This window comes from Microcaecilia unicolor, chromosome 7, assembly GCF_901765095.1.
Source record: "Microcaecilia unicolor chromosome 7, aMicUni1.1, whole genome shotgun sequence".
In the NCBI taxonomy this organism is placed as follows: Eukaryota; Metazoa; Chordata; class Amphibia; order Gymnophiona; family Siphonopidae; genus Microcaecilia; species Microcaecilia unicolor.
The window spans coordinates 227,610,708-227,635,822 of NC_044037.1; the positions used below are offsets into that span (position 1 = coordinate 227,610,708).

General features: G+C 44.4%; 1 protein-coding gene across 2 annotated transcripts in view; it reads right to left on the reverse strand.

Moving 5' to 3' along the window:
- DYNC1I2 (dynein cytoplasmic 1 intermediate chain 2) overlaps positions 1–25,115 on the reverse strand; it is a 179,047-nt gene that overhangs the window by 9,367 nt on the left and 144,565 nt on the right. For both annotated transcript variants that reach the window (XM_030208936.1, XM_030208935.1), the window contains 4 exons: positions 15,979–16,112; positions 9,613–9,757; positions 6,665–6,805; positions 920–1,045 (listed from right to left, as the gene is read on the reverse strand). In XM_030208936.1, the coding sequence (XP_030064796.1) occupies positions 920–1,045; positions 6,665–6,805; positions 9,613–9,757; positions 15,979–16,112 (546 nt within the window). The remainder of the gene's footprint in view (positions 1–919; positions 1,046–6,664; positions 6,806–9,612; positions 9,758–15,978; positions 16,113–25,115) is intronic.

Here is a 25,115-nt window from a genome sequence, read left to right on the forward strand (position 1 = left end):
CGTAGGCACTGATGCCACAGCTCAAATTGAACACACTCATTCTCGGACTCCTTTCCTGTAGACGAATACGTTGAGAGTGTTTATCTTTGACTGTAGGGTTATCCTGCCTTGAAGTTCAAAGATATGGCGGTAACCTTTGACGTCAAAGGTTCCAAAAACAGAGTCTTCAAAGTTAATGACTTTGATATAAAAGATACTGGGCTTAGAAATTTTGGTCAATCTCCTGAAGCTCAATCTTTGTAATTTTATTATGATAGGAGACACGTGAACATTACACCATTTTCAAAATCATGATCAATGCTTAAACACTGAACACATGCCTTGTGCTAATCAGTAATAGAAATTTTCTATTACAGACAAGAGAACCTATTGCAGGGAAAATGATCATTGCCCTGTTAAAAGGAAAACCCCTATACATTCAAGGAGGAGACGCTAACAATAAATTTAGTTAGAAAATCTTAACTGCAGAGGGCACTGTGATTGAAGTGAAGAGAGGTAAGCGGACTGCAGAACACGTCAAACCACTTCAATAAAACTGAAAGGGCTTTGTAGGGTGCCTGCAATGCATGAGGAAAAAAGCAAAACAAAACTTCTAGGCTTTTCTTGTTAAAGCTGAGCACATTTCGTATCCTGCTTCTCCACGGAGAAAAAGAATGCCCAAAGAAATAGGAGTAGCCTTCAAAAACCTTAAATGCTGGATTCACCTTAGGAAGAATATTGTAACCAGAAAGAGAGAACTCTTAGGGTTTTTGTTTTCATCTATGAACAGAATAACTTAGCAATATTTCTGATAGCATTGTTTCTCTAAAAGAATAGTAAACAAATGATTTCATAACACAGGCATATTATTCCTAACTTTGAACAAAGATTGTAACATGGCATTTCATATAACACAAGTATAGGAACAGAAAATATCTACCTCTCCCACATCGTATATAAATATCTCTCCTTCTGAATCACCCACAGCAATCTCTCTTCCGGAATGTGTCCATCTCACACGATTGAGAGCAGGATTACCTTCCACAGTAACACTTGCAGTTGGTACCTGAAATGGGTTACAAGAACAGCATGCCTACAGTTTTATAACAATTTCTATCATGACAATTCATTTTCACTCTCACTTGATTCAAACTATTTTGTTTGTACCATGAATGCTATTAACTGCAGTGCAGGTCTAGATGTGTTAAACCAAAAAAGGCTTTTGGAAATGTCACACTTCAAAGATACTGTACTATAAGACAGTATAAAATGTCACATATAATGTGACTACATTGAAATTTCCAATAAGCTTTTGCTATACACTAGTATCATAATTATTAAAGCTTAGATTACGAAGACATTTTGTGCTTATTAATTTTTTTTAAATAAAACTTGAAAGTAATGGAGAAATTAGGTTTTACTACTACTACTTATCATTTCTATAGCGCTACAAGGCATACGATTTACCTGATAATTTTCTTTCTATTAGTCCTTCCCACTATTCCAGAACCTGTGAGATAGTTGTATCCATCAACCAGCAGGTGGTGATAGAGAACTGAAAACTGAGCTGAGACATCTCTCTCTTGGCATCCAGTCCAGCTCCTCAAATATTTACGTAGACAAGCAGTAAGAAAATCAGAATAAAAACACAAACCTTAAAAAAATCGCTAACCTAACACTAACCAGACGAGCATGTGTGAACCTTTCTCGTCTCTGGACAACTTGTAGAGAACAAGAGGTATGCAGAAAGCACAATGCAAGGCAAGCGTCATTATCTGACCCATTACTTCGCACAGACTAAACATCTCGGAAACCTTGGCAGACCTCTGGAATAGTGGAAAGGACTAATGGAAAGAAAATTATTAGGGAAGATGTAATTTCTCCACTCATTACATAGCTTCCCACTATTCCAAAACCTGTGCGACATATAAAAGTAATCCCACGAGTGGGTGGGATCCTGGTGCTGCAGTCCTGAGAACTGAAATCCCAAAACTGGCTTCCGAGTGAGCCGCAACATCCACCCTGTGGTGCTTGGTAAAGGTATGCAACGTTGACCATGTCACCGCCTTGCAAATATCCAGAGACAGTAAAGTAGTCTCCATCTAGGATGTCACTATATGCCTCTTTGAATGAGCTCGCAAGGCCTGAGGAGCCTGCTTTCCAGCAAGCAAATAAGCTGACACGATAGTCTCCTTCAGCCATCTGGCAACTGTGGGCTTGGATGCCACGAGGTCAAGCCTCTGTTTATCAAAAAGCAGTCAGTCCAATTTGTGAAACTCATTTGCAACTTCCAGATATCTAATGAGGACTCTATACACATTAAGAAGCTTCAAGAAAGAATAGTGAGCATCCTCTCTGTGAAAGGACGGAAGTTCCACAGATTGGTGAAGATGAAATGCTGATACCACTTTTTGAAGAAAGGAAAGAACCATTCGCAAGCGAAGAAAGGGATCCTGACAAGACAGAGCCTGAAGCTCTGAAACCCTACGTGCCGACACAACAGTCATCAAGAAGCCTGTCTTTAGTATAAGATCTTTCAAGGAGGCCTTCTGGAGTGGCTCAAAAGGAGGCTTCTGAAAACCCTAATGACTAAATTAAGATTCCACTCCAGGCACAGCGTACGAAAGGGAAGCTGCAAGCAGCCCACTCCTGGCAAGAATCAAACAATCTCCAGGTGAGCAGCATGAGACGTCTTCTGTAATTGGCCCCTGAAACAGGCCAAAGCCACAACCTGAACTTTTAGAGAACTTAATACCAATCCTTTCTGAAGACCTGTCTGGAGAAACGCTATGATGTGTGCTGAGCAGAGAAGGGAGATAGTCCATGCTTAGAACACCAGCCCTTGAATGTCCTCCAACCCTTGCATATGCCATGAATGAAGGGTGTTGCCGAGCCTGAAGCAAGGTAGCAATGACTGAATCAGAATAACATTTTCATCTCAACCAAACCCTTTTAATAGCCAAGCAGTAATACCAAAGGGGAACGGATCCTCCATGAGGACCAGACCTTGCTTCAGCAGGCTGTATACCTGTGGAAGACAAAATGGTCCTCCATCCAGCAGTTGAATCAGGTCACCTACCACAGCCTCCGCAGCCAATGGGCCACGAGAATAATTTGATCCAGGTGCAATGCAATTCTTTTCAACATGCAGCCTACCATGGGCCAAGGAGGGAAGACATAGTAGATGTGTCTTTGACCAGGGCTGGAGAAGGGCATCGATCCCCATCGAGCCTGGTTCTTTCCAATGGCTGAAGAACTTGGGCAGTTTGGGATTCCATTTCATCGCCATCAACTCAAGAAGCACAGAATCCCATTGCTCCAATATCAGCTGAACACTCTGGCTGGACAGTTCCCAATTCTCCAGGGTCCAAGGAGTGCATACTGAGAAAGTCCACCTCCACATTCAAGGACCCTATGATGTGAGCTGCCAACAGGCAAAGATGATTGTTCTTTGCCCAACTCATGAGGGAGGCTGCTTCCACCATCAATGGACCACTGCAGGTCCCACCTTGCTTGTTGCACTGTCGGAGAAAACTCGGACCGGAAGCGAGTAAGGCATTCACCACTGCCCTAGCGCCCAGCAAATTAAATTGACCACAGAGTCACCTGTTCTGTCCAGGTGCCCTGTGCCAGATGGAACTTGTAATAAGCTCTCCAACCTGACTTGCTGGTGTCCATTTTCATCACCTCCCATTGTGTTATCAGAAATGGAGCTCAGACGGTCAAATTTCTGGGTGACGATCACCACTGCATACTCCATCTGGCAACCAGTGTCCAAGGAAGATGAAGGTCATCCTCTGTGACACCAGAGACCATTGACTGATTGGATATTCCTGTAACAGTAGCATATGAATCCTCACCCATGGTAGTCTGTTCTTCTTAAAACTGATCACTCAACCCAACAATTGCAAAAGACGGAAAACGTTGTCCATCGCCACCATCCTGCCCAAAAAGGACAGTGCAGGAATGAGAAAGTCATCGAGATACAGGTGAACTCTGATTCCCTTGCACCAAAGGAAGGATGCCACTACCACCATAACCCTGGCAAACATTCTTGGAGCAGTGGCAGGACAAAACTCTGAACTGGAAGTGACGGCCCAGGACTGCAAAACATAGAAACCTCTAATGCTTCTGCCATATGAGTATATGCAAGTGTGCCTCCTTGAGATTGAGGGGCGGTGAGAAATTCTCCCACTTAAACTGATACTATGACTACTCTTAGTGTCTCCATGTGAAAGTGGGACACTTGGAGGCAGCAGTTTAGACCTTTGAGATCAAAGCTCAGACAACAGATGCCTTCCTTCTTTGGGACAATGAAGGAGACGGAGTATCTGCCTTGTCCCTTTTTGGCCTGGGAAACTGGAACAATGGCCTGGCGAGCCAGCAAGGAGTCTACAGTGGCCTGAACCTTGAAAGCCTTGGCTCCCTTTCGACAAGAAGATTGCAAGAAGAGAGAAGCAACTGAGTGGGATAACTCCAACTTGTCACCTTCTGTAAGAATATCCAGTACCCACTGGTCTGACATGATTTTGGCCCACTCCTCCTGAAACTCCTGAAGACGTCCTCCCACCAAAGGAAGAGAAGAGTGGACCCAGCCTCACATCACTGCGAAGCTGTGGACGCATTGGATACTCTAGCTGACTGAGAGGACTTCCTGTCCACACAAAAGAAAGACTGGCATTCCTGAAAACTGAATTTTTGAACATATTGCTGCCAACCAAGCCAGTATGAAAGAACTCCTGATGCTGAAGGGGAAGGCTCCTCAATGGAAAGCACTGCCAGCGCCTCAGAAATAAGAGTACTGAGCTCCTCTTTATGAAACCACCTTGGCACTTTTGGATCATCCTGTCCTCAGGAGGGAGCTCTCCCCCCTCTTTCAACAATGGCTCCTCTGAATAGACCAAGGCCATATCAGATAAGGAAGGAGAAGAAGAGATAGCCTCATCTGCCCGCTCCTGGTGGTCTAATCAAGATCTCTTAGGAGTTGGAGGGGGAGCGGGTCGAAAAACTGAAGCACCTTGCAGCAAATCTGTCCCTGCTCAAGTAAACAGGCCTGGTGTAAGAGCAATATAAATGCCAGAGAAAACAAAGATCCCGATGAAGCTGAATCTTCTGTCGAGCCCTGAGGCTGTAAAATGGCAGCTGTGCTCTGCACATGATCAGAGGCTGCTCCGCACTGCCAGTTGGCCCTGGTAAAATGGTGTCCGTTCCCACGCTCTCCTGCATCAAACTATGTACCGGTCCTGCCGGAGAGCCCGAAGACCCTAGCATAATCGGATGCTGCACCAAATCCGAAGATGTACAACCACCAACTGTTTCCTCCATGGGATTACTGGTTTGTACATACTGCAATGTCCTGTCACTGGTCAGTGGGTCCCACAGTGGGAACACTGCTTAACTGCCTCTGCAGGAGTCGTCATTCACCCTGTCACAAGCAAAGCACAACGCATCCCAAGCGGTGAGTCAGGATCCCTCCCCTGCACCAAGTAGAACTTGCAGCCCTTCAAGCAGGTCTGAGTTGAACTTTAGTCAGACGTACCAGTGCCAGCTACCCCCCCCCCCCCGAGCTCACAGTCGCCACAAGTCTTACCACAGATGACAAAGGCTCAGGACAAACTCTGTCCCGTGTTCTCCAGTAAACCTCTTTCCTTCTCCTCTCTTTTTCAATAAAGGTTGTTATGCTGGAAAAGGAGAGCTCCAAAGGAAACTGGGGAGAGGTGAAAGGAGGGAAGAAGTAAATTCCCCGGGTTCCAGAGATGGAGATCTGAAGACCTCCAGAGAGAACTCTGCAGACTCAAGCCACCCGCAAAACTCATCTGAGGACCAGTTGACCAAGTGAACCAAGAGCAAAGCACTCAGAACCAGAGCTGGAAAGTGTGTCTATCCACCTGCTGGAGACAGAAAATACTGAAGAGCTGGACTGGATGCCAACAGAGATATGTTTCAGTTCAGTTTTCAGTTCTCCATCTCCACCTGGTGGTTGATGGACACAGCTATCCCCACAGGTCCTCAAATAGTGGGAAGCTACATAATGGAAACTCACTTTTCAGGCAATTTCAACCTTACAGCAAAAATGATTTTCTCAGAAGGAAGCAAACATAAGTCTTAAAATGTAAAACACTAATATGACTTCCCAGGGAATGTTTTGACTTTAATCTATAATACACATATTAGGCTGTCAGAGCTGTCTCTAAAACTTGTTTGTATTTTTATGTATATGTAATTTCTGAATGTTTTTATGTAACCTGACACAAACATTTTAATAGAACAAATTAAAACAAAGTAAATGAAATATGAAAACACCTATGGTTTTATTCCAAAAAGTTAACGGTGAGCCATGAATTAGCGATGGGTGAAAAAAATTCTTTTTCAATCCCACTCATAATTCAAATTACCACCAATCTGAAAGGATTTATTGAATCAATCAGTCCCAAAAGTTCCAGGGCTTGGTTTCTTCTACCCAGATTTCTTCAGATATTTGTACACAATTGCTGATCATGAGCACCCAACAGGAAATACTTGAATTATAAGCAGAATTTAGGATCTCAACTCAGAAGTGTAATCTTTTTGCCATCTCTCACAAGTTTCAATGTGTGAGATAGAGCAAGCCCACATGAATGGAACTGCAAAGCTTCTAGGCAACATTACAATTTGTTAAAATAAGGTGGTCATAATCCTGTCTCACCTCAGTGTCATTATTGAGATTCCACAGGTCAAGTCTGCCTACTCCATCCACGCAGGCAAAAAGGGCAGGGTGGGTGGGAGACCACATGACATCATAAACATAATCGGAATTGTCCTCAAAAGAGTACAGAGGCTTGTTGTTCTGTAAAGAGAAGGACTTGGACTAATTAAATGTATCACATACTATGGTCAAATTTTATACCAACTAAAATACAAAATATACTGATATATAAGTTAACCTCATATACAGGTCACATCCCTACTTCCCCCCTAATTAGTGTGTCCATGCTATGACTCACACATTTCTCTTCCTTTCCCTATCCACCCCACATTGGTTCAGGCATCTCCTCTTTCCCTTCCTATTCTCCTCCCCGCCCCCCGGGGTCCAGCACGTAATTTCAGCAGTCTTCCCAGTTCTGCAGGGAGCAACCACCAGTAATTTCTCTCACCTCCCTTCTCATGCAACTTCTTTGTTTATACCTGTTCCAGGGGCGCTCCAATACCTATACATAAGTATATACAGTATTTCACCTTTGAAACTGACTAAATCTACATGAAGGATTCCACATTGCTATGTGCAGAAAACCACTTTAACACTTTTGGTATGAAGTGGTATTTAAAATTAATAAATCCAATCCAATTATTGGAAGAAATACCACATCTAAAATTTTAAAGGAGTCACTGCAAAATACCTTGCTTTTAAACAAGAATCCAGCATTATACTCAAATCCAGAATTCACACAAGGAAGTGTCTCTTTCCTTGGGTCAATCAAATATATCTTTAATCAGAAGCTAGTATTTTATGATGTAGCAAGAGATATGTCAACATGATGGATAATAGGTGACTGTCATGTAACATTGTAACCTACCTCTAGTGCATGGTTCATACTTCAGTCCTTTGGTCACACCCCGCCATTCTGCTTTTCAAATGTCCATAGTAATATACATGTAATAGATTAGCATACAATGAAGTTGACAGAGGCAGGTGGTACCTTAAAGACTAGGGGTGGGCAACCATAGGCCTCAAGGGCCAGAACGCAGTTAGGTTTTCAAGACTTCCATAATGAATATGCATGAGATTAATCTGAATATACTACTTCCATTGTATGTAAATATATCTCATGTATATTCATTACGGAAATCTTGAAAACCTGGTTGTGGCCCTCGAGGACTGTGGTTGCCCACCCCTAGTCTTTAAGGTACCACCTGCCTCTGTCAACTTCATTGTATGTTAATCTATTACATGTATATTACTGTGGACATTTGAAAAGCAGAATGGCGGGGTGTGACCAAAGGACTGAAATATGAACCATGCATTTGCAGGATCCCCAGGCCCCCCCCACAACAAGGGCCTGGAGGTCCAGTGAACCTCCAGACCCACCCCCCAACCCCTCTCCTTGCCCGCCGCAATACACAGAACCCAGGTGGTCCAGTGGGACCCTTGCCAGGCTGACCTGACCTCCCCCCTCGAAGGCTAGTCCTGGTGGTCTAGTGGAGGTCCCCCCCAAACCCCTTGCACCTTAAAGCAGAAGGAACTAGAACTCTCTCTCCCTCCTCCTGTGGGCACTGCCTCAAAATGGCAATGCCCTGCTCTACCCGTTGCATCTCAGGATTGCCATAAGGAGTATGCTGTGTAATTGGAGGATATGATTCGACTCTCTTTGAAGATTGTGAGAGACTTTGGCTGGAGCGCCTCCATTTTTTTTTTTTTTTTTTACAAGTAATAGTTATTGTGGAATTTCTACAGTACTTGTTATGTGATCACTAACAGTTTTGAAATTTTTGGGCTGTATTTTTGTGTGCAATTCAGTTTGCATGAGTTTTGCTGTATTTTTTCCTCCAGTTTCTTAGGGAGCTATTTTTTCTCCAATTCGTGGTTTTTTTTTTTTAATTGCTGTCCTTTTTCTGGAGCTTTAATTAATAAGGCATATGATAATACTATGGGACTCTAATGGGAGTGAAGTTTGGCAGCCCTTTGAGCTTTGAGGCCTTGGTTAAAAAATTTTATAGTATTTCATAGCCTCATGCATCTTGTTTCAATAACATTTTTACCAAACTGTTTTATAATTTGAATGGGTTTATAGTTAGCTACCCTTTTTTTTTGTTAGTTGTATTACAATCATTTGCCATTTGCTTACTTTTGCAGTCATTTGTAGACTCAGTGCCATGAGAAGGTAAACTATAAACCACCTGAGGGGTAATCTGTTATTTGCGCACTCAACTTAATTACTTAACAAGCCAATCAGCTCCCCGATAATTGTCAATTAACATTGATACTAACTGGTTTTAATTAGAATTTATGCACGTAACTAAGTATTCTGCACAGAAAGTTGAAAAGGGGGAGTGGCCATGGGTGAAGAAGGGGTATGTCGTGGACATTTCTAAAATCTGTGTTCGTTGTTATAGAATACACCCGGTCCACATCTAATTTATGCTTCAACATTTACACCAAGTTTTACTTGACGTAACTACCTGCGACTAAATTTAGTCATAGGAAAAGGTGCTTGGCATGTTCTACAAACTGCACGGAAATTTAGGCGTATTCTAAAAAGTACACCTAAATTTAGACGTATTTTATAGAATACACCTAGGCGTATTCTTTTTCAGAGGCTATTTTTTAGGCGTGGTATATAGAATCTAGCCCTTCATGTACATTATTTGTGTTATTTGAAAAGAGATGTGATGGATTTGAAATATTGCCTTTCTATGGTACAATCAAAGCGGTTTACATTTATTATATGCAGGTATTTTCTCTGTCCCTAATGGGCTCACTATCCAAGTTTTAGTACCTACGGCAATGGAGGATTAAGTGGAACCTCAGGTATGTACACTGAAGTATGACATAAAATTTAAAAAATAAAACAAGCACAAAAGTTATCCAGTCTTTCATGAAATATAGACACATTTGTTTGTTCTATGAATATTACAGATCTAAAATAATTTAAGCACCTTAGTTGTCCAAAGCTTTACTGTCCAGTCAAATGAGGATGTGACAAAAAGATGAGAAAAGTCAACTGCGCCTACAGCCGAATGACAATGAATCCCCGTGATTGGTCCTTGGTGTCCTTCAAACATCTCACTGATTCCAGCTTTGCTGTTTTAAATAAAAAAACAAAAACCAATAAAATCTCTAGTCATCCTTTTCCATCAATACCTCGGCCTCAATGTTATGAGTCCTAATATATAATACATCACACTATTTAAAACATCATTTCTATTCTTAGATTTAATTTACCACATTTTCCTAAGGCCTTAGGGAAAAGGCAGTACACTAAATATAAAAATAAATAAATAAAAGATTGGTGATGTGCATTATTAAGACCAGGATATGACTGACAATATGCAGAAGTGTCAAGCTGACTTTCTATTTAGTCAGGAGAAAATACTGCCCTTTGAAAGCTGGATCTGTTTGCTTAATAAGAAACTAAATTGGTAGGAACATACTATACTCATATTGGGAATTTGGGGATGCATCTGTGATGGGACCTATCTTTAGTAATGATGATTCATTTGTTTTTGATTTGTCTCTCTGTGCTGTATATTCAGTCTGTTTAAAAATTAAAGAAATATATTTAGAAAAGATTTACCTTGCTGAAAGACATTAACCAACAATAGAATTTAATATTTTGACCCTGTTTTTTTTGGCCATTATTTATTTATTTATAAGCTGCGCATTCTGGGCTCCTTTTACAAAGCTGCGCTACCGATTAGCGGCGTAATAAGAAGCCCATTCTATTTCCATAGGTTTCTTCACATTCAGCATGCCCTAATCAGAAGCACAACTTTGTAAAAGGAGTCCTCTATGCAGTGAACAACATTAATAAAAGAAAATACAATAAAACACAGATAGAACAATTACAAACAGGTTAAAACCCTCAACATTCAATCCTCATAAAGTCCTCAAGTCTTTAACCTTTGCCTGAAGGACCTTAAATTTTGTTCTACCCTTAAATGAGCTGGAAGTGCATTCCAAATAAAAAACACTTGAAACAAAAAAAGTTTCAGAACAATGAAACTTTTTTTCATAACCCTCTGATGAGACACAGTTAACAATTCTTCCTCCTGAGAGTGTAATGTTCTTCCCAGAACATAAGGACCCAGTTTGTTTATGTTTTATTATAATTTGATATATCGCTTAACTTGAACAGTGCACAGTGGTTTACAATAAAAACAATACAGCCTAGACATAAACATCCAAAAAATAAAATCAATCAGCAAACAATGTGATTCTATCACACAGATTCACTACTGTATCTTTCTCTCACCATTCATGTCAGAACCAAAGGCTTGTGTAAAAACAAAAAGTATTCAATAAAACTAAATTTTTAAAAATAATTTGCCTCTGCATATATCTCCTTTGGGAGAGTATTCTATAAAGTTGGTGTCATCCAAAAAAAAAGCTAATTGAGTAGATTCCTACCTAGCACTAAATAACCGTGATATGACCTGTCAATGATCTTGCAAATATCTTATTACCCTAGAGGGTATATATACATATATGGAGTTACTAAAGAATGTAAATGAATGGGTTGGTGCTCATAATATATTTTATGTATCAATGTCAATTTAAATCTCACCCTGAAACAAACAGGTAATCAAGGATACTTCAAGAATAAAGAAGTGATATGATCAAACTTTCTGAGTTTTGTCAATATTTAAAACCAAGTTGTTTTCTTTTAATCAATGAGCTACAGCAGCTAAGCAATCTTGTATCGTGGATAAATCTAAGGACAACAGATCAATTTTTGCCACCAAAATATAGTAAATCAAAGTACTTCTGAATACATAAGTGCCAAGTACCAAAAGTACAAGCAATGTGCCATACTGAATATAAGAGCCAGAGAAGAGCAGCATCTCAACAAAAACTGGTGACCATGACAGGCTGCTTGCATACAGCACCCAGAGCTTCATTGCTAAACCAGTCTTTTCCACATGGGACAGACACTGAGACACTCTGTAGAACTGAAGTGTCTTATCTACATAACCTTGTGCTTTCAGCCAATGGCTGATTCAGGAGCCAGCTGTGAGACATCAGCTTGGAGTTCAGAGAGGTAAGAAGACCAATCAATCTGAGTGGAGCTAAGGACCTGGGTCTATGTGCATACCAGAATTCAGCGAGAATAGGGGTTTATTCCTTATAGTCCAGGATTTGACCAACATATTAACATGTTCCTAAGTGTGATTCAGGACCATTGGTGTGTGGTTATCTTAAGTTACTCTTTGCTCTAAATAGGGACGACTAAGGTTGTACTAGGAACAATTAGTTGTGCTGATAATTGCCAATTGCCACTAAGTACATTTTGTAATAATCTTTGTTGCTAAAAAATTGCTTTTTCTTGTGCCATACCAATACACCTGTTTTTATATTAATACATTGTAATACTATATATTACTGTACATTATTATTTACAGAACTTTGCATATTTCCTTTTGTCAGAAAACCATAGCCCATAAAATAAGATGCAAATCATACCCTGGACAAACGAGATCTTACTATAGCTTAGAGGTTACCTCATCCAAAGGCACCTACAGAACCTTTACAACTGAGAATAAACTAAGTTAGGAACAGTGATTAGTTGGTTATAGGAGGAAAACAGAATAGGATAAAAAGAGATGCCAGATAAAATCATCAAATCATCCATAAGAACTTTTTTATAATATACAGTTTATCTCTAAGTCTAGTGCAAATTAGAGAGGAAGATGCTGACAGCAGAAGTATTAGTATTTGAACTATGAAAACTGAGAAATCACACAGGGATGATGAGGCTAGTGAACTGAATTTTCAAGGTGGAACATGTTTTCTAACATTACAGTTTATAACATTTAAGGGCCCTTTTACAAAGCTGCGGTAAGCACTAATACATGCTTACTCGGGCATCCCGTGGTAGTTTTGGGATTGGCATGCGCTATCCCTGCGCTAAAAAATAGCTTTTAGTTTTTAGCATGGGGCATGTTTGGAGGTGGAGAGTAGGTGTGCCCTGCACTAATCGGTTAGCGTGGGGGCACTGGTGTACACTAAACAATTAGCACGGGAGCCTTTACCACCTACAAAATAGGTGGCAGTAAGGGCTCCCACACTAATTTGGAAATTAACACGTGGCCGTTAATGGAAAAAAAGGAACTGTGGTCATTTTACAGCCATACTAAAAGTGGCCTCAGTGTGCAGGAAATCCACATGCTAAAAACAGTGCAGGCCACTTTTTAGCACAGCTTAGTAAAAGGGCCTCTTAGTTAATATTATTCCAGCAAAGGGTTGCTCCCTTGATCCCTGTGTTTTGACTCATTAACAATCTGAAAGACACTTCCATCTTGACCAGACTTATTAATAGCTTGCTGAAGTTTGGGGTTCTATCCCCTTGTGTTAAAACAAGCTATAAGCCAGCAATTTGGACAAATCGGTGTCAGTGACTTATTCTTCTGTCTTTAATCTTCCATTGTTGGTGAAGGTCATCGAAAATGTACTGCTGCAATGCTTGGTGGGCGTATTTGGAAGACCATATGATGCTGGACCTAGCAAAGGTGGTTTGAAGCAAACGCATAGTACAGAAACCTGTTAGCAGTTTTTTGAGCAACTTAGACAAAGGATGGAAAGCCTTTAGCTGGACACTTTCTCCAAATTAGACTGAACCAAGTGTGGCTTATACAGCTACAAGCTTTGAACAATGGAGATACTGTGCTGGCCTGGTTTCATGTTTTCTTACTAGACAGACAATAAGAAGTTAGTGTGTATGGCCAGGAGCCTGAATGAATTCATGGAAGTTGGTGAGTACATCAAAGTTCACCCCTCTCTGCGAGTCTGTTCAAAATTTAAGATCATGTAATAACTGCATCATAACAACACTCTGTAAGCCACATTGAGCCTGCAAAAAGGTGGGATAATGTGGGATACAAATGCAATAAATAAATAAATAAATAAATAACCACTTGTTGAGAGCTAAGGGATTCAATTTACGGTTATGTGCACATGATATCCAGATTTGTTGCCATTGGATAAGGTCATCAATATAATGGTGGTTGTTTTGTAATATCTGCAATATTTTGGAGAATGTTTGGCATAATCAAATGGTCTTGAATCTATCTAAAACTGAGATGTTATAGCTGAATTGATATAGGCCTCAGACATCTTGTTGTGGTATCATTTCAGGAATATTGTTATTCCCCAGCAGGAGAATGGGAAAGGGAATAGGATTTGATATACTGCCTTTCTGTGGTTACAACCAAAAGGGGTTATATATTATATCCAGGTACTTATTTTGTACCTGGGGCAATGGAGGGCTAGGTGACTAACTCAGGCAGTCAGTGGCTCAGCTGTCTGGGGAGGCTAAAGTGGGTGGGGCAGGGAGGCAGGGCCGGCACTGCCGCCCCCCTCCATCCGCCACCGGGCCAGGCCCCCTACATTGAAATCACAGCGCCTCTCACCTCCGTGTGAAAGCGCTATAGGCAGCAGAGCAGCAGATCACTTCCCTTCGGGTCTCCTTCTGTGTCCCACCCTCGCGGAAGTTACGTCAGACGAGGGCGGGACAAAGGGAGGGAAGGAGGCCCGAAGGGAGGCAATCTGCTGCCCTACTGCCTGCAGCGCTTTCACACGGAGGTGAGAGGTGCTGTGATTTCAATGCAGGTGGCCCGGCCCGGTGGCAGACGGTCGACGATGGAGGGCGGGTGGGACTGCGGCGCTGGGCCCCCCTTGGAGGCCCAGGGAATTTTGTCCCCCCTGCCCCCCCCCCTCGGTGGCCCTGCAGTGAGGTGCAGAGCCTGAGTCCTTAAATGTCTGACAACATGCAGAAAAGATCAGCAAAATACTTGTACATAATACATTAATATCTAAATTGAATAAAATGTATCAAATGCAGAAGAATAAAGTGACAAAGAGAATTAAAGAATGCAAAGTTCAATAAATATATATAGGTTTCTTAGGCAACTGAATTAAAGTGGATTAAAAAAAAGTGTCAATAGATGATGCCTACGCCTCTATAGAGGCCTGCAGCCAGTCGGCCTCCTTCTCTCTCACCTCTCCTACTTGCATGCAGCTCCTCTGCCCCTCTCTCTCTTTCTCTTAGGTCTGCTTGGAGATTTATTTTGTATTAAGGTTTTACTTTTAAACCCCTATTATTTGCATCTCCAAATACAAAAAAAATCTAATAAATTGGTAACTGACACTCTCTCATTATGCCATGTTTGTCTAGATGTTGTTTTGATATATGTTTGAAAAGGAATAATTTTTAAAAACGTCTGCCTTATTAGTCGGTAGATTTTGGAAAACAAATTATACAAAGTGAGTTGAAAAACTAATACATAGCAACTAGGGAACTGCTCCTTTTGAACTGCCTCTATGCTCTTCTTTTCTCTCTCAGTCAAACACAAAGCTAACATAGACAGACAACCCTGGAATTGGAATAATTTAATGAGACACACTCTGCATGCTTTTCCCACCATATATTCTCCCAGTGCTGCCACACCCCTCTTCCTGCTGGTCTGCGTTAGTGAATCAGATGCGTATTTAATTTTCTTTTTGCAAATTCTGTGAAACCTGGTTGCTATGAGTTGTGCCAACCAGTGGTGGAGCATCACTGCAATGACTGTTGCCACCAGACAGTGGCACCCCGTGGTTAAACTGAAAAATCCATCCTTTGAAATATGTAGATGTGACCGTTAATGGTTTATTATTCTTTCCAAACCAACAGAATGTTTGGGTACTGTTCATTCAAGCCACTCTCTCCCCTCTCCAGGTTAGCTACACCTACAGCCAACACAACCCCCCCCCCCCCCCCCCCCAAAAAAAAAGGGGTTGGAAAGAATTCCATGATTGATCTTGTACAGAGCCATGGATGGATTTCTTCAAAAGGACGGTAAATAAATCCTAATACATATATACATGAATGAATGAATGAGCAAGCCATGTTTCTTATGCTTTCCCTACTTGATTAGAATAGCTTCTACAATTTTGTTCGCACTAACCTCAAGCTCACAGTTTCCCAGATCACCATGAACCTCTTTTACTAAAAACTGGGGTTATGTTTGCTACCCTCCAATCCTTGTGGACTGTGGTTGTTTTCAACAAAATGTATTAGCAGGTTACTTGGTCTGGTGTTGTATTAAAAATAAATCAGTTAGAGAGGGGTGGGGTTTTATATTTGTCATTTCAGTACTTCTAGAGAAAGCAACCTGACTTCTGCTTTAAACATCACTTCTGGACCAAAACACACAAAGATATAATATTTTCTTCAACAAGACAGATTCAATTTAATTTGGATCTCTCAAACTTCTTGCAATACAGTTGGGAAAAAAGTAGTCAATACATTTGAGTTTCTATGCTACCTGCCATGGCGACATGCTGTGTACACAGAACCCTCTTCACTTCCAACAACAAAGTTGTTGACATCTCCAACAGGGAAGGACATGCAGGTGACAGCTACTGCTTTGGATTGCTTATGAACCAACTCCATACTATCCTGTAGAGAAAAATGCAGAGCACATATTTTTCAAACTTGTTCTTTTTACTTTACTATACCTCCTGCAGGCTTTCTTAGTACTAACTGGTCTACAAACCATTCTTTTAGGTCAAATACCATGCTCACAGTAGCTGTCTTGCTGATACAATGGGATCTGTTTTCATGCTTTGCAAAAAAAACAGAGAATACAGGCACCAATCCAAAGATAATTATGTAATTCAGTTTTCTGTTTTTTATTCCATTCATTCTCACACTCATTTTTACTGGTGATGTGGGATAATCCAAAGTAGTCAGCAGACAGAGGCTGAATCCTACAACACCACTTCTTGGTTATAGGGAATTGTCTCATCCATGTCGTTACTAGCTCTCTAGGATCCTTTATGTACCAAATGCTCCAATTTCAGATGTTCCCACTAATCAGTGGAACAAAGCTGGATCTCCTCTTTGATCAAATTAGCATTAAGTAAGAGAGCTGTTCTACAAGCATATTGTTAGGAAATCATTTCATATGTACACCATTATAAATATTGGTAGCAATATTCAGATGGATGTAGTCAGCGTTTCTTTAAACTCTGCCTGCCGCTGGCTAAATTAAATCTAGACATTCAGTGCTGGGGCCTATTCAGGCACCAGCTCTGAACATCTGGGTCCTTGGCGGTGCCCAGAAGCTATCCAGGTATGACCAATATTCAGTGGCATACTCACATAGCTAATCAGGCAAAGTAGGAACTGCTATTTATGCAGTCCAACATGCTCAGTTAGGTAGACAGGCACTGGCACTGAATACTGCCAGTGCCTGCATAATTCCTGGCTCTGTCCTGACTCCACCCATGGAGTGCCCTGGCATTAACCCGAGATATCGCAATCAGAGCGGTTAATCAGCAGCACTGTTTGATTAAATGCTGCTGAATATCCACTTCTGGGCCAGCTAGTGCAATTTAAACTGGCTTTGAATATCAACTCTAATACGCTTCATTGTGCAGCAGGTCAAGCAAACCAGATGATTTTTACTCATTTCATCAGTGAATTTCTAAGCTTTTTCCAAAATGAAGGAAAAAAATTTGCCTTACCTGATAATTTCCTTTTCCTTAGTTCCAACAGATCAGTCCAGAACTTAAGGGTATACCCATCAACCAGCAGAAAGAGTCAGAGAAAGAAAGTAGTTCTTTATGATCTGTCTTAAGGGAATTGTGCAGCTCTAGTTATTCAGTATCCTCAATGGCAAAGCAGTGGTGTTATACATACAGATGAAAGAATGCAGCAGTATAAACAAAGGTGAAGACAAGAAGACACCATCAGTAAGTATTGGCTCATAGATTCCTGATCAAAACCAGAGCTGTTTACCATTGATAGAGGACAAACCAACTAAATTAGGAACTATTGCGCCCACACAACGAAGCATTGAGTAAGTCAAGCATGAGGTATTCATTAACCAAAGCAAAAGGTACTGACATCTACTGATCAAAAGCACTGGATAAGGATCATTAAAAATGAAGGCCTGACAAGAGCAACTCTCCATCAACTCTGGAGGGTCAGCAACCTCTTTTCACTTGTGGAGAGAGAAGGCATAATGAAGCTGAGAAGTGTTTCCTAAAGTGTTTTGGGAAGAAATACTCTGCTCAATAAATAGGCCTGGTGCAACAATAAATTAAATTAAAATAGAACAGGTAAGTTTCTGGACTGATCTATTGGGACTAAAGGTAAAAAGAATTATCAGGTAAGACAATTTTTCCTTCCTTGGTGTTCCACAGATCAATCCAGAACTTGTAGGATGTATAAAAGCAGTTCCCAAATAGGATGGGAAGATATGCCTGCAATGTAAGCATCTTACCATAAGAAAAAGGAAGCCCTAGGCATTGCAGAATGAATCACCATGGAAGAGAATTACCTCTGGCACAAGGATACTGGGAGGTAAAAGGTTCACAGAGTCTGAGAGGACAAGGGAGGCACTGCAACAGATAAGTATGGCTAACACTGAAAGAACGAAACATAACAGCTAGAGCTGAGAGAGAGAGAGGCCAAAGCATAACAGCTACAGTGAGGGATGCAGATACAAAGAGATTGAAGTACAGCTCCCACTGAGACAAGGCAGGATTTCAATATTTTGAGGCTAGTATACAGCAGATACAAAGGGACTGAAGTACAGCTCCCACTGAGACAAGGACAGGTTATTCCCAGAAATCAAAGTAGAGGAGACTAAGAAACTGAAAGCCATCAGAAACTGAGATGGCAAATCACAGGCAAAATCATGCTTCTCACAGAGACCGCTTATAACATGGAAGTAAATTACAGAAAACTCTGTAAAGATCATGTAACTTATATAAGAATAAACTGAAACACTGGGATTGCTAAGAAGCAGAATATTAACTGACAGCAAGAAAATGAAACAAACAGGGCAATGAAAAGGTGAGGTTTGTGAGGCCAAGAAAACCGAAGAACCACTAGCACTGACAACTTGAAGCTCTGGTGAGCCTGCGAGGAAAAGTACAAGTGAGTCTGAAAAGCTAACAAATAGCATTTTTGAGAGACTAAAGTACAGCTGATTTTTTAAGGGAGATTAAGCAGAGCAGAGTCTGCAAGATGAATCTCGCTGTTAAGGTCAGAAGGTCCTATGAGGTGGTCCAAACGATTCTGCAAGGTTAAGCCTGGTTAAAACTGTAAAAATATGCCTGGTGGACTCCTCAGGGGTAAGGGCAGATGATTCTGTAAGGATAAGCCAAGCACAGTGGAGCCTGTCAGGCCAACACAGTTCATCATGATAGGTTAAGCAGAATGGATCCTAGAATCTGTGAAATAAAAGCAGAGATGGATTCTGTGAGGATGAGCACCAGGGTTAACCACAGGTAATTCTGTGAGGTTAAGCCAAGGTGATTCAAGCAAGCCCAGCTGAGTCCGAAAGGAAAAGGGTAGCTGGTTCCATGAGGTTAAACACAGGTGATTCTGGTCTGATAATTCTGTGAGTTGCCAAATATACTCTTTCCTGAGATAAGGGCCAAGCAGAATGTTAAGAAAGCCAGAGTCCTGACTCAGTGGGATAAGCCTTGCGTGCAGAACTGGATTTCATATACTTCAATGGAACAGCTTGTTAGGTAAATGAAATCACACTAAGTGCTGACAGCAACAGGAACTCCGTAGCTAAGTGCCCGAGACAAAAAAAAAGAAGCAGCTTTGAAGCCAAGTTCCTTTGCCTTGCAAGGAATCTCTTTGGCAAAAATGGTCTCAGGACCAGAAGGGCTCTAACATCACACACACGTAAGAAAAGGCTTGTGATTGAAACCCAGCATTGCACATAGCAACAAAGCTGACAATGTCCAGGCAGACATCTTAGATTGAATCTACTTTATAAAGGACCAAGCAATCATCAGACTAGTCTGGTCTGGGCCCAGTCAAATTCTTCAGCTACTTAGACACAGTACTAAGTGGCTATCTTCTTTCCAACTATACCTGTGTCAAGGGTAAGGTTTGCCACATCTGCTGAATACATCCTGGTAAAGCAGATGGAAAGTACACTGCTATCAACTCTTTAAACTGTTTCCGGGGAGACCACACTGGAATGTCCTGACCTCTCCTTCAATTTTCAACTGAATCAGCATGGCATTAGCCATTACCTGTACAAAATTAGAAAACAGGTGCTCAGGTGTAATACTGTTTCATGTTTGCTCATAAGGAGATGGTACTGAATGGAGATTACTATATTCTTCAGGAACAGGTCTTCTGACTTATAAGGAGAGCTCCAACACTACTCAGCCACAGAAAAAGGAGGACCAGAAGATCATCTGAGCCAGCACCAATGAACTGATTGCTTCTTGAAGCTGAAGATACAGTGGGGGAAATAAGTATTTGATCCCTTGTTGATTTTGTAAGTTTGCCCACTGACAAAGACATGAGCAGCCCATAATTGAAGGGTAGGTTATTGGTAACAGTGAGAGATAGCACATCACAAATTAAATCCGGAAAATCACATTGTGGAAAGTATATGAATTTATTTGCATTCTGCAGAGGGAAATAAAGGGTATGATACATACCTGTAGCAGTTGTTCTCCGAGGACAGCAGGCTGATTGTTCTCACGACTGGGTTGACGTCCGCAGCAGCCCCCACCAACCGGAAGAAGCTTCGCGGGACGGTCGGCACGCAGGCCACGCCCACCGCGCATGCGCGGCCGCCTTCCCGCCCGTGCGCAACCGCTCCCGCCAGTTGAATGACAAGCAATAAAATATGAAACACACAACTCCAAAGGGGAGGAGGGAGGGTAGGTGAGAACAATCAGCCTGCTGTCCTCGGAGAACAACTGCTACAGGTATGTATCATACCCTTTCTCCGAGGACAAGCAGGCTGCTTGTTCTCACGACTGGGGTATCCCTAGCTCTCAGGCTCACTCAAAACAATAACCCAGGTCAATTGAACCTCGCAACGGCGAGGGTACAACAGAAATTGACCTACGAAGAACAACTAACTGAGAGTGCAGCCTGACCAGAATAAATTCGGGTCCTGGAGGGTGGAGTTGGATTTACACCCCAAACAGATTCTGCAACACCGACTGCCCGAACCGACTGTCGCGTCGGGTATCCTGCTGGAGGCAGTAATGTGATGTGAATGTGTGGACAGATGACCACGTCGCAGCCTTGCAGATCTCTTCAATAGTGGCTGACTTCAAGTGGGCCACCGACGCTGCCATGGCTCTGACACTATGAGCCGTGACATGACCCTCAAGAGTCAGCCCAGCCTGGGCGTAAGTGAAGGAAATGCAATCTGCTAGCCAATTGGAGATGGTGCGTTTCCCGACAGCGACCCCTAGCCTGTTAGGGTCGAAAGAAATAAACAATTGGGCGGACTGTCTGTTGGGCTGTGTCCGCTCCAAGTAGAAGGCCAATGCTCTCTTGCAGTCCAATGTGTGCAACTGACGTTCAGCAGGGCGGGTATGCGGCCTGGGGAAGAATGTTGACTGGTTAAGATGGAACTCCGACACCACCTTCGGCAGGAACTTTGGGTGAGTGCGGAGCACTACTCTGTTGTGATGAAATTTAGTATATGGAGCATGAGCTACTAGGGCTTGAAGCTCACTGACCCTACGAGCTGAAGTAACTGCCACCAAGAAAATGACCTTCCAGGTCAAGTACTTCAGATGGCAGGTATTCAGTGGCTCAAAAGGAGGTTTCATCAGCTGGGTGAGGACGACGTTGAGATCCCATGACACAGTAGGAGGCTTGATAGGGGGCTTTGACAAAAGCAAGCCTCTCATGAATCGAACGACTAAAGGCTCTCCAGAGATGGCTTTACCTTCCACACGATAATGGTAAGCACTAATCGCACTAAGGTGATTCCTTACTGAGTTGGTCTTGAGGCCAGACTCTGATAAGTGCAGAAGGTATTCAAGCAGGTTCTGTGCAGGGCAAGAACGAGGTTCTAGGGCCTTGCTCTCACACCAAGCGACAAACCTCCTCCACTTGAAAAAGTAACTCTTTTTAGTGGAATCCTTCCTAGAGGCAAGCAAGACCCGGGAGACACCCTCAGACAGACCCAACGCAGCGAAGTCTACGCCCTCAACATCCAGGCCGTGAGAGCCAGGGATTGAAGGTTGGGGTGCAGCAACGCTCCGTCGTTCTGCGAAATGAGAGTCGGAAAACACTCCAATCTCCACGGTTCTTCGGAGGACAACTCCAGAAGAAGAGGGAACCAGATCTGACGGGGCCAAAAGGGCGCTATCAGAATCATGGTGCCGCGGTCTTGCTTGAGCTTCAGTAAGGTCTTCCCCACCAAAGGTATGGGAGGATAAGCATACAGGAGGCCGGTCCCCCAATGAAGGAGAAAGGCATCTGACGCTAGCCTGCCGTGTGTCTGAAGTCTGGAACAGAACAGAGGCAGCTTGTGGTTGGTCTGAGAGGCGAAAAGATCCACCGAGGGGGTGCCCCACTCTCGGAAGATCTTGCGTACCACTCTGGAATGGAGCGACCACTCGTGCGGTTGCATGACTCTGCTCAGTCTGTCGGCCAGACTGTTGTTTACGCCTGCCAGGTACGTGGCTTGGAGAAGCATGCCGAACCGACACGCCCAACGCCACATACCGACGGCTTCCTGACACAGGGGGCGAGATCCGGTGCCCCCCTGCTTGTTGACGTAATACATTGCAACCTGATTGTCTGTCCGAATTTGGATAATTTGGCAGGACAGCCGATCTATGAAAGCCTTCAGTGCGTTCCAGATCGCTCGGAGCTCCAGGAGGTTGATCTGCAGATCCTTTTCCTGGAGGGACCACAGACCCTGGGTGTGAAGCCCATCGACATGGGCTCCCCACCCCAGGCGAGATGCATCCGTCGTCAGCACTTTCGTGGGCTGCGGAATTTGGAATGGACGTCCCAGGGTCAAATTGGTCCGGATGGTCCACCAGAGCAGTGAAGTGCGGCAACTGGTGGAGAGGCGGATGACATCCTCTAGATTCCCGGTGGCTTGGAACCACTGGGAAGCTAGGGTCCATTGAGCAGATCTCATGTGAAGACGAGCCATGGGAGTCACATGAACTGTGGAGGCCATATGACCCAGAAGTCTCAACATCTGCCGAGCTGTGATCTGCTGAGACGCTCTGGTCTGCGAAGCCAGGGCCAAGAGATTGGTGGCCCTCGCTTCGGGAAGGTAGGCCTGAGCCGTCTGGGAATTCAGCAGCGCTCCTATGAATTCCAGAGACTGAGTTGGCTGGAGATGGGACTTTGGGTAATTTATCACAAACCCCAGCAGCTCCAGAAGTTGAATAGTGCACTGCATGGACCGGAGGGCTCCTGCCTCCGAGGTGTTCTTGACCAGCCAATCGTCGAGATATGGGAACACGTGCACTCCCAGCTTGCGTAGGTAGGCCGCTACCACCACGAGGCACTTTGTAAACACTCGTGGGGCAGAGGCGAGCCCAAAGGGCAGCACACAATACTGAAAGTGCCGTGCGCCCAGGCGGAATCTGAGATACTGTCTGTGAGCTGGCAGTATCGGGATGTGAGTGTATGCGTCCTTTAAATCCAGGGAACATAGCCAATCGTTTTTCTGAATCATTGGCAGAAGGGTGCCCAAGGAAAGCATCCTGAACTTTTCTTTGACCAGGAATTTGTTCAGGCCTCTCAGGTCTAGGATGGGACGCATCCCCCCTGTTTTCTTTTCCACAAGGAAGTACCTGGAATAGAATCCCTGCCCTTCCTGCCCGGGTGGTACGGGCTCGACCGCATTGGCGCTGAGAAGGGCGGAGAGTTGCTCTGCAAGTACCTGCTTGTGATGGGAGCTGAAAGACTGAGCTCCCGGAGGACAATTTGGAGGCAGGGAGGCCAAATTCAGGGCGTATCCGTACCGCACTATTTGGAGAACCCACTGGTCGGAGGTTATGAGGCCACCTTTGGTGAAAGAATTTTAACCTCCCTCCGACCGGCAGGTCGTCCGGTACGGACACTTGTAGGGCGGCTATGTTCCCATGGATCCAGTCAAAAGCCCGTCCCCGGCTTTTGCTGTGGAGGCGCAGGGGGCTGCTTAGGCGCACGCTGTTGACGGGAACGAGTGCGCTGGGGCTGTCCCTGTGCCTGACGAGGCCTTCGGGCCGGCTGGTTGTACCTACGCTTCGCAAAAGAATAGGGTGCAGCCTGCCGAGCCCGGGAAAAACGCCCGCCCGCGGGGGCGGGTGCTGAAGGCGCCCGGTGGGAGAGCTTGTCGAGAGCGGTTTCCCGCTGATGCAGTTGGTCAACCATCTGCTCGACCTTCTCGCCAAAAATATTATCCCCCCGGCAAGGGACGTCAGCCAGTCTCTGCTGGGTGCGGTTGTCCAGGTCAGAGGCACGCAGCCATGAGAGCCTGCGCATCACTATACCTTGGGCCGCAGCACGAGATGCCACGTCACAGGTGTCAAAAATCCCCCTGGACAGGAACTTTCTGCACGCCTTCAGCTGCCTGACCACCTCCTGATAAGGCCTGGACTGCTCCGGCGGGAGCTTATCGACCAGGTCCGCCAGCTGTTGCACATTGGTCCGCATGTGGATGCTCATATAGAGCAGGTAAGATTGGATGCGGGTCACGAGCATGGAGGATTGGTAGGCCTTCCTCCCAAATGAGTCCAGAGTGCGAGACTCCCGCCCCGGGGGCGCCGAGGCGGTATCCCTCGAACTCCGTGCCCTCTTGAGAGCAGAATCCACGACCGCTGAGTCATGGGGCAACTGGGGCCGCATGAGCTCTGGGTCAGAGTGGATCCTGTACTGGGACTCTGCTTTCTTGGGAATGGTGGGGTTAGTTAGTGGTCGCACCCAGTTCCGAAGCAGCGTCTCCTTCAGGACATTGTGCAGCGGTACCGTGGAGGACTCTCTAGGTGGTGATGGATAGTCGAGGACCTCGAGCATCTCGGCCCTCGGCTCTTCCACAGAGACCACGGGAAAGGGAATGCTTATAGACATATCCCGCACAAAGGAGGCAAAGGAGAGACTCTCAGGAGGTGAGAGCTTCCTCTCCGGTGACGGCGTGGGGTCCGAGGGAAGGCCCGTAGACTCCTCTGAGGAGAAATATCTCGGGTCCTCCTCTTCCCCCCACGAGTTCTCATCCTCGGTATCGGACATTAGCTCATGTAGCTGAGTCCGGTACCGGGCCCGGCTCGACGTCGAGGCACCAAGGTCTCGGTGTCGTCGAGCGGTGGACTCCCGCGCCGGCGGGGACGGAGCTCCCTCCATCGACGTCGACGGGGACTCCACCTGCGTGGCGGTCGAGACCGGCACCGCAAGCGGCGGCGGTGTCGACAGCCCCGGCGCCGGGCTAGAGCTCGCCGGCGCCACAGTCATCGGCGCCGGGGGCGCAAGCACCCCCGACGCCGGCACAGCCTGGCGCATCAGCCCTTCCAGGATCCCCGGAAGGATGGCTCTGAGGCACTCGTCCAGGCCCGCTGCCGGGAAAGGCGGTGGGGCCGGTAAGGGTGTCGGTGCCAGAAGCTGCTGGGGGCCAGGAGACGGCACCGAGGTGCCGGAACCCCGACGCGTCGGTACCTCCACCACCGA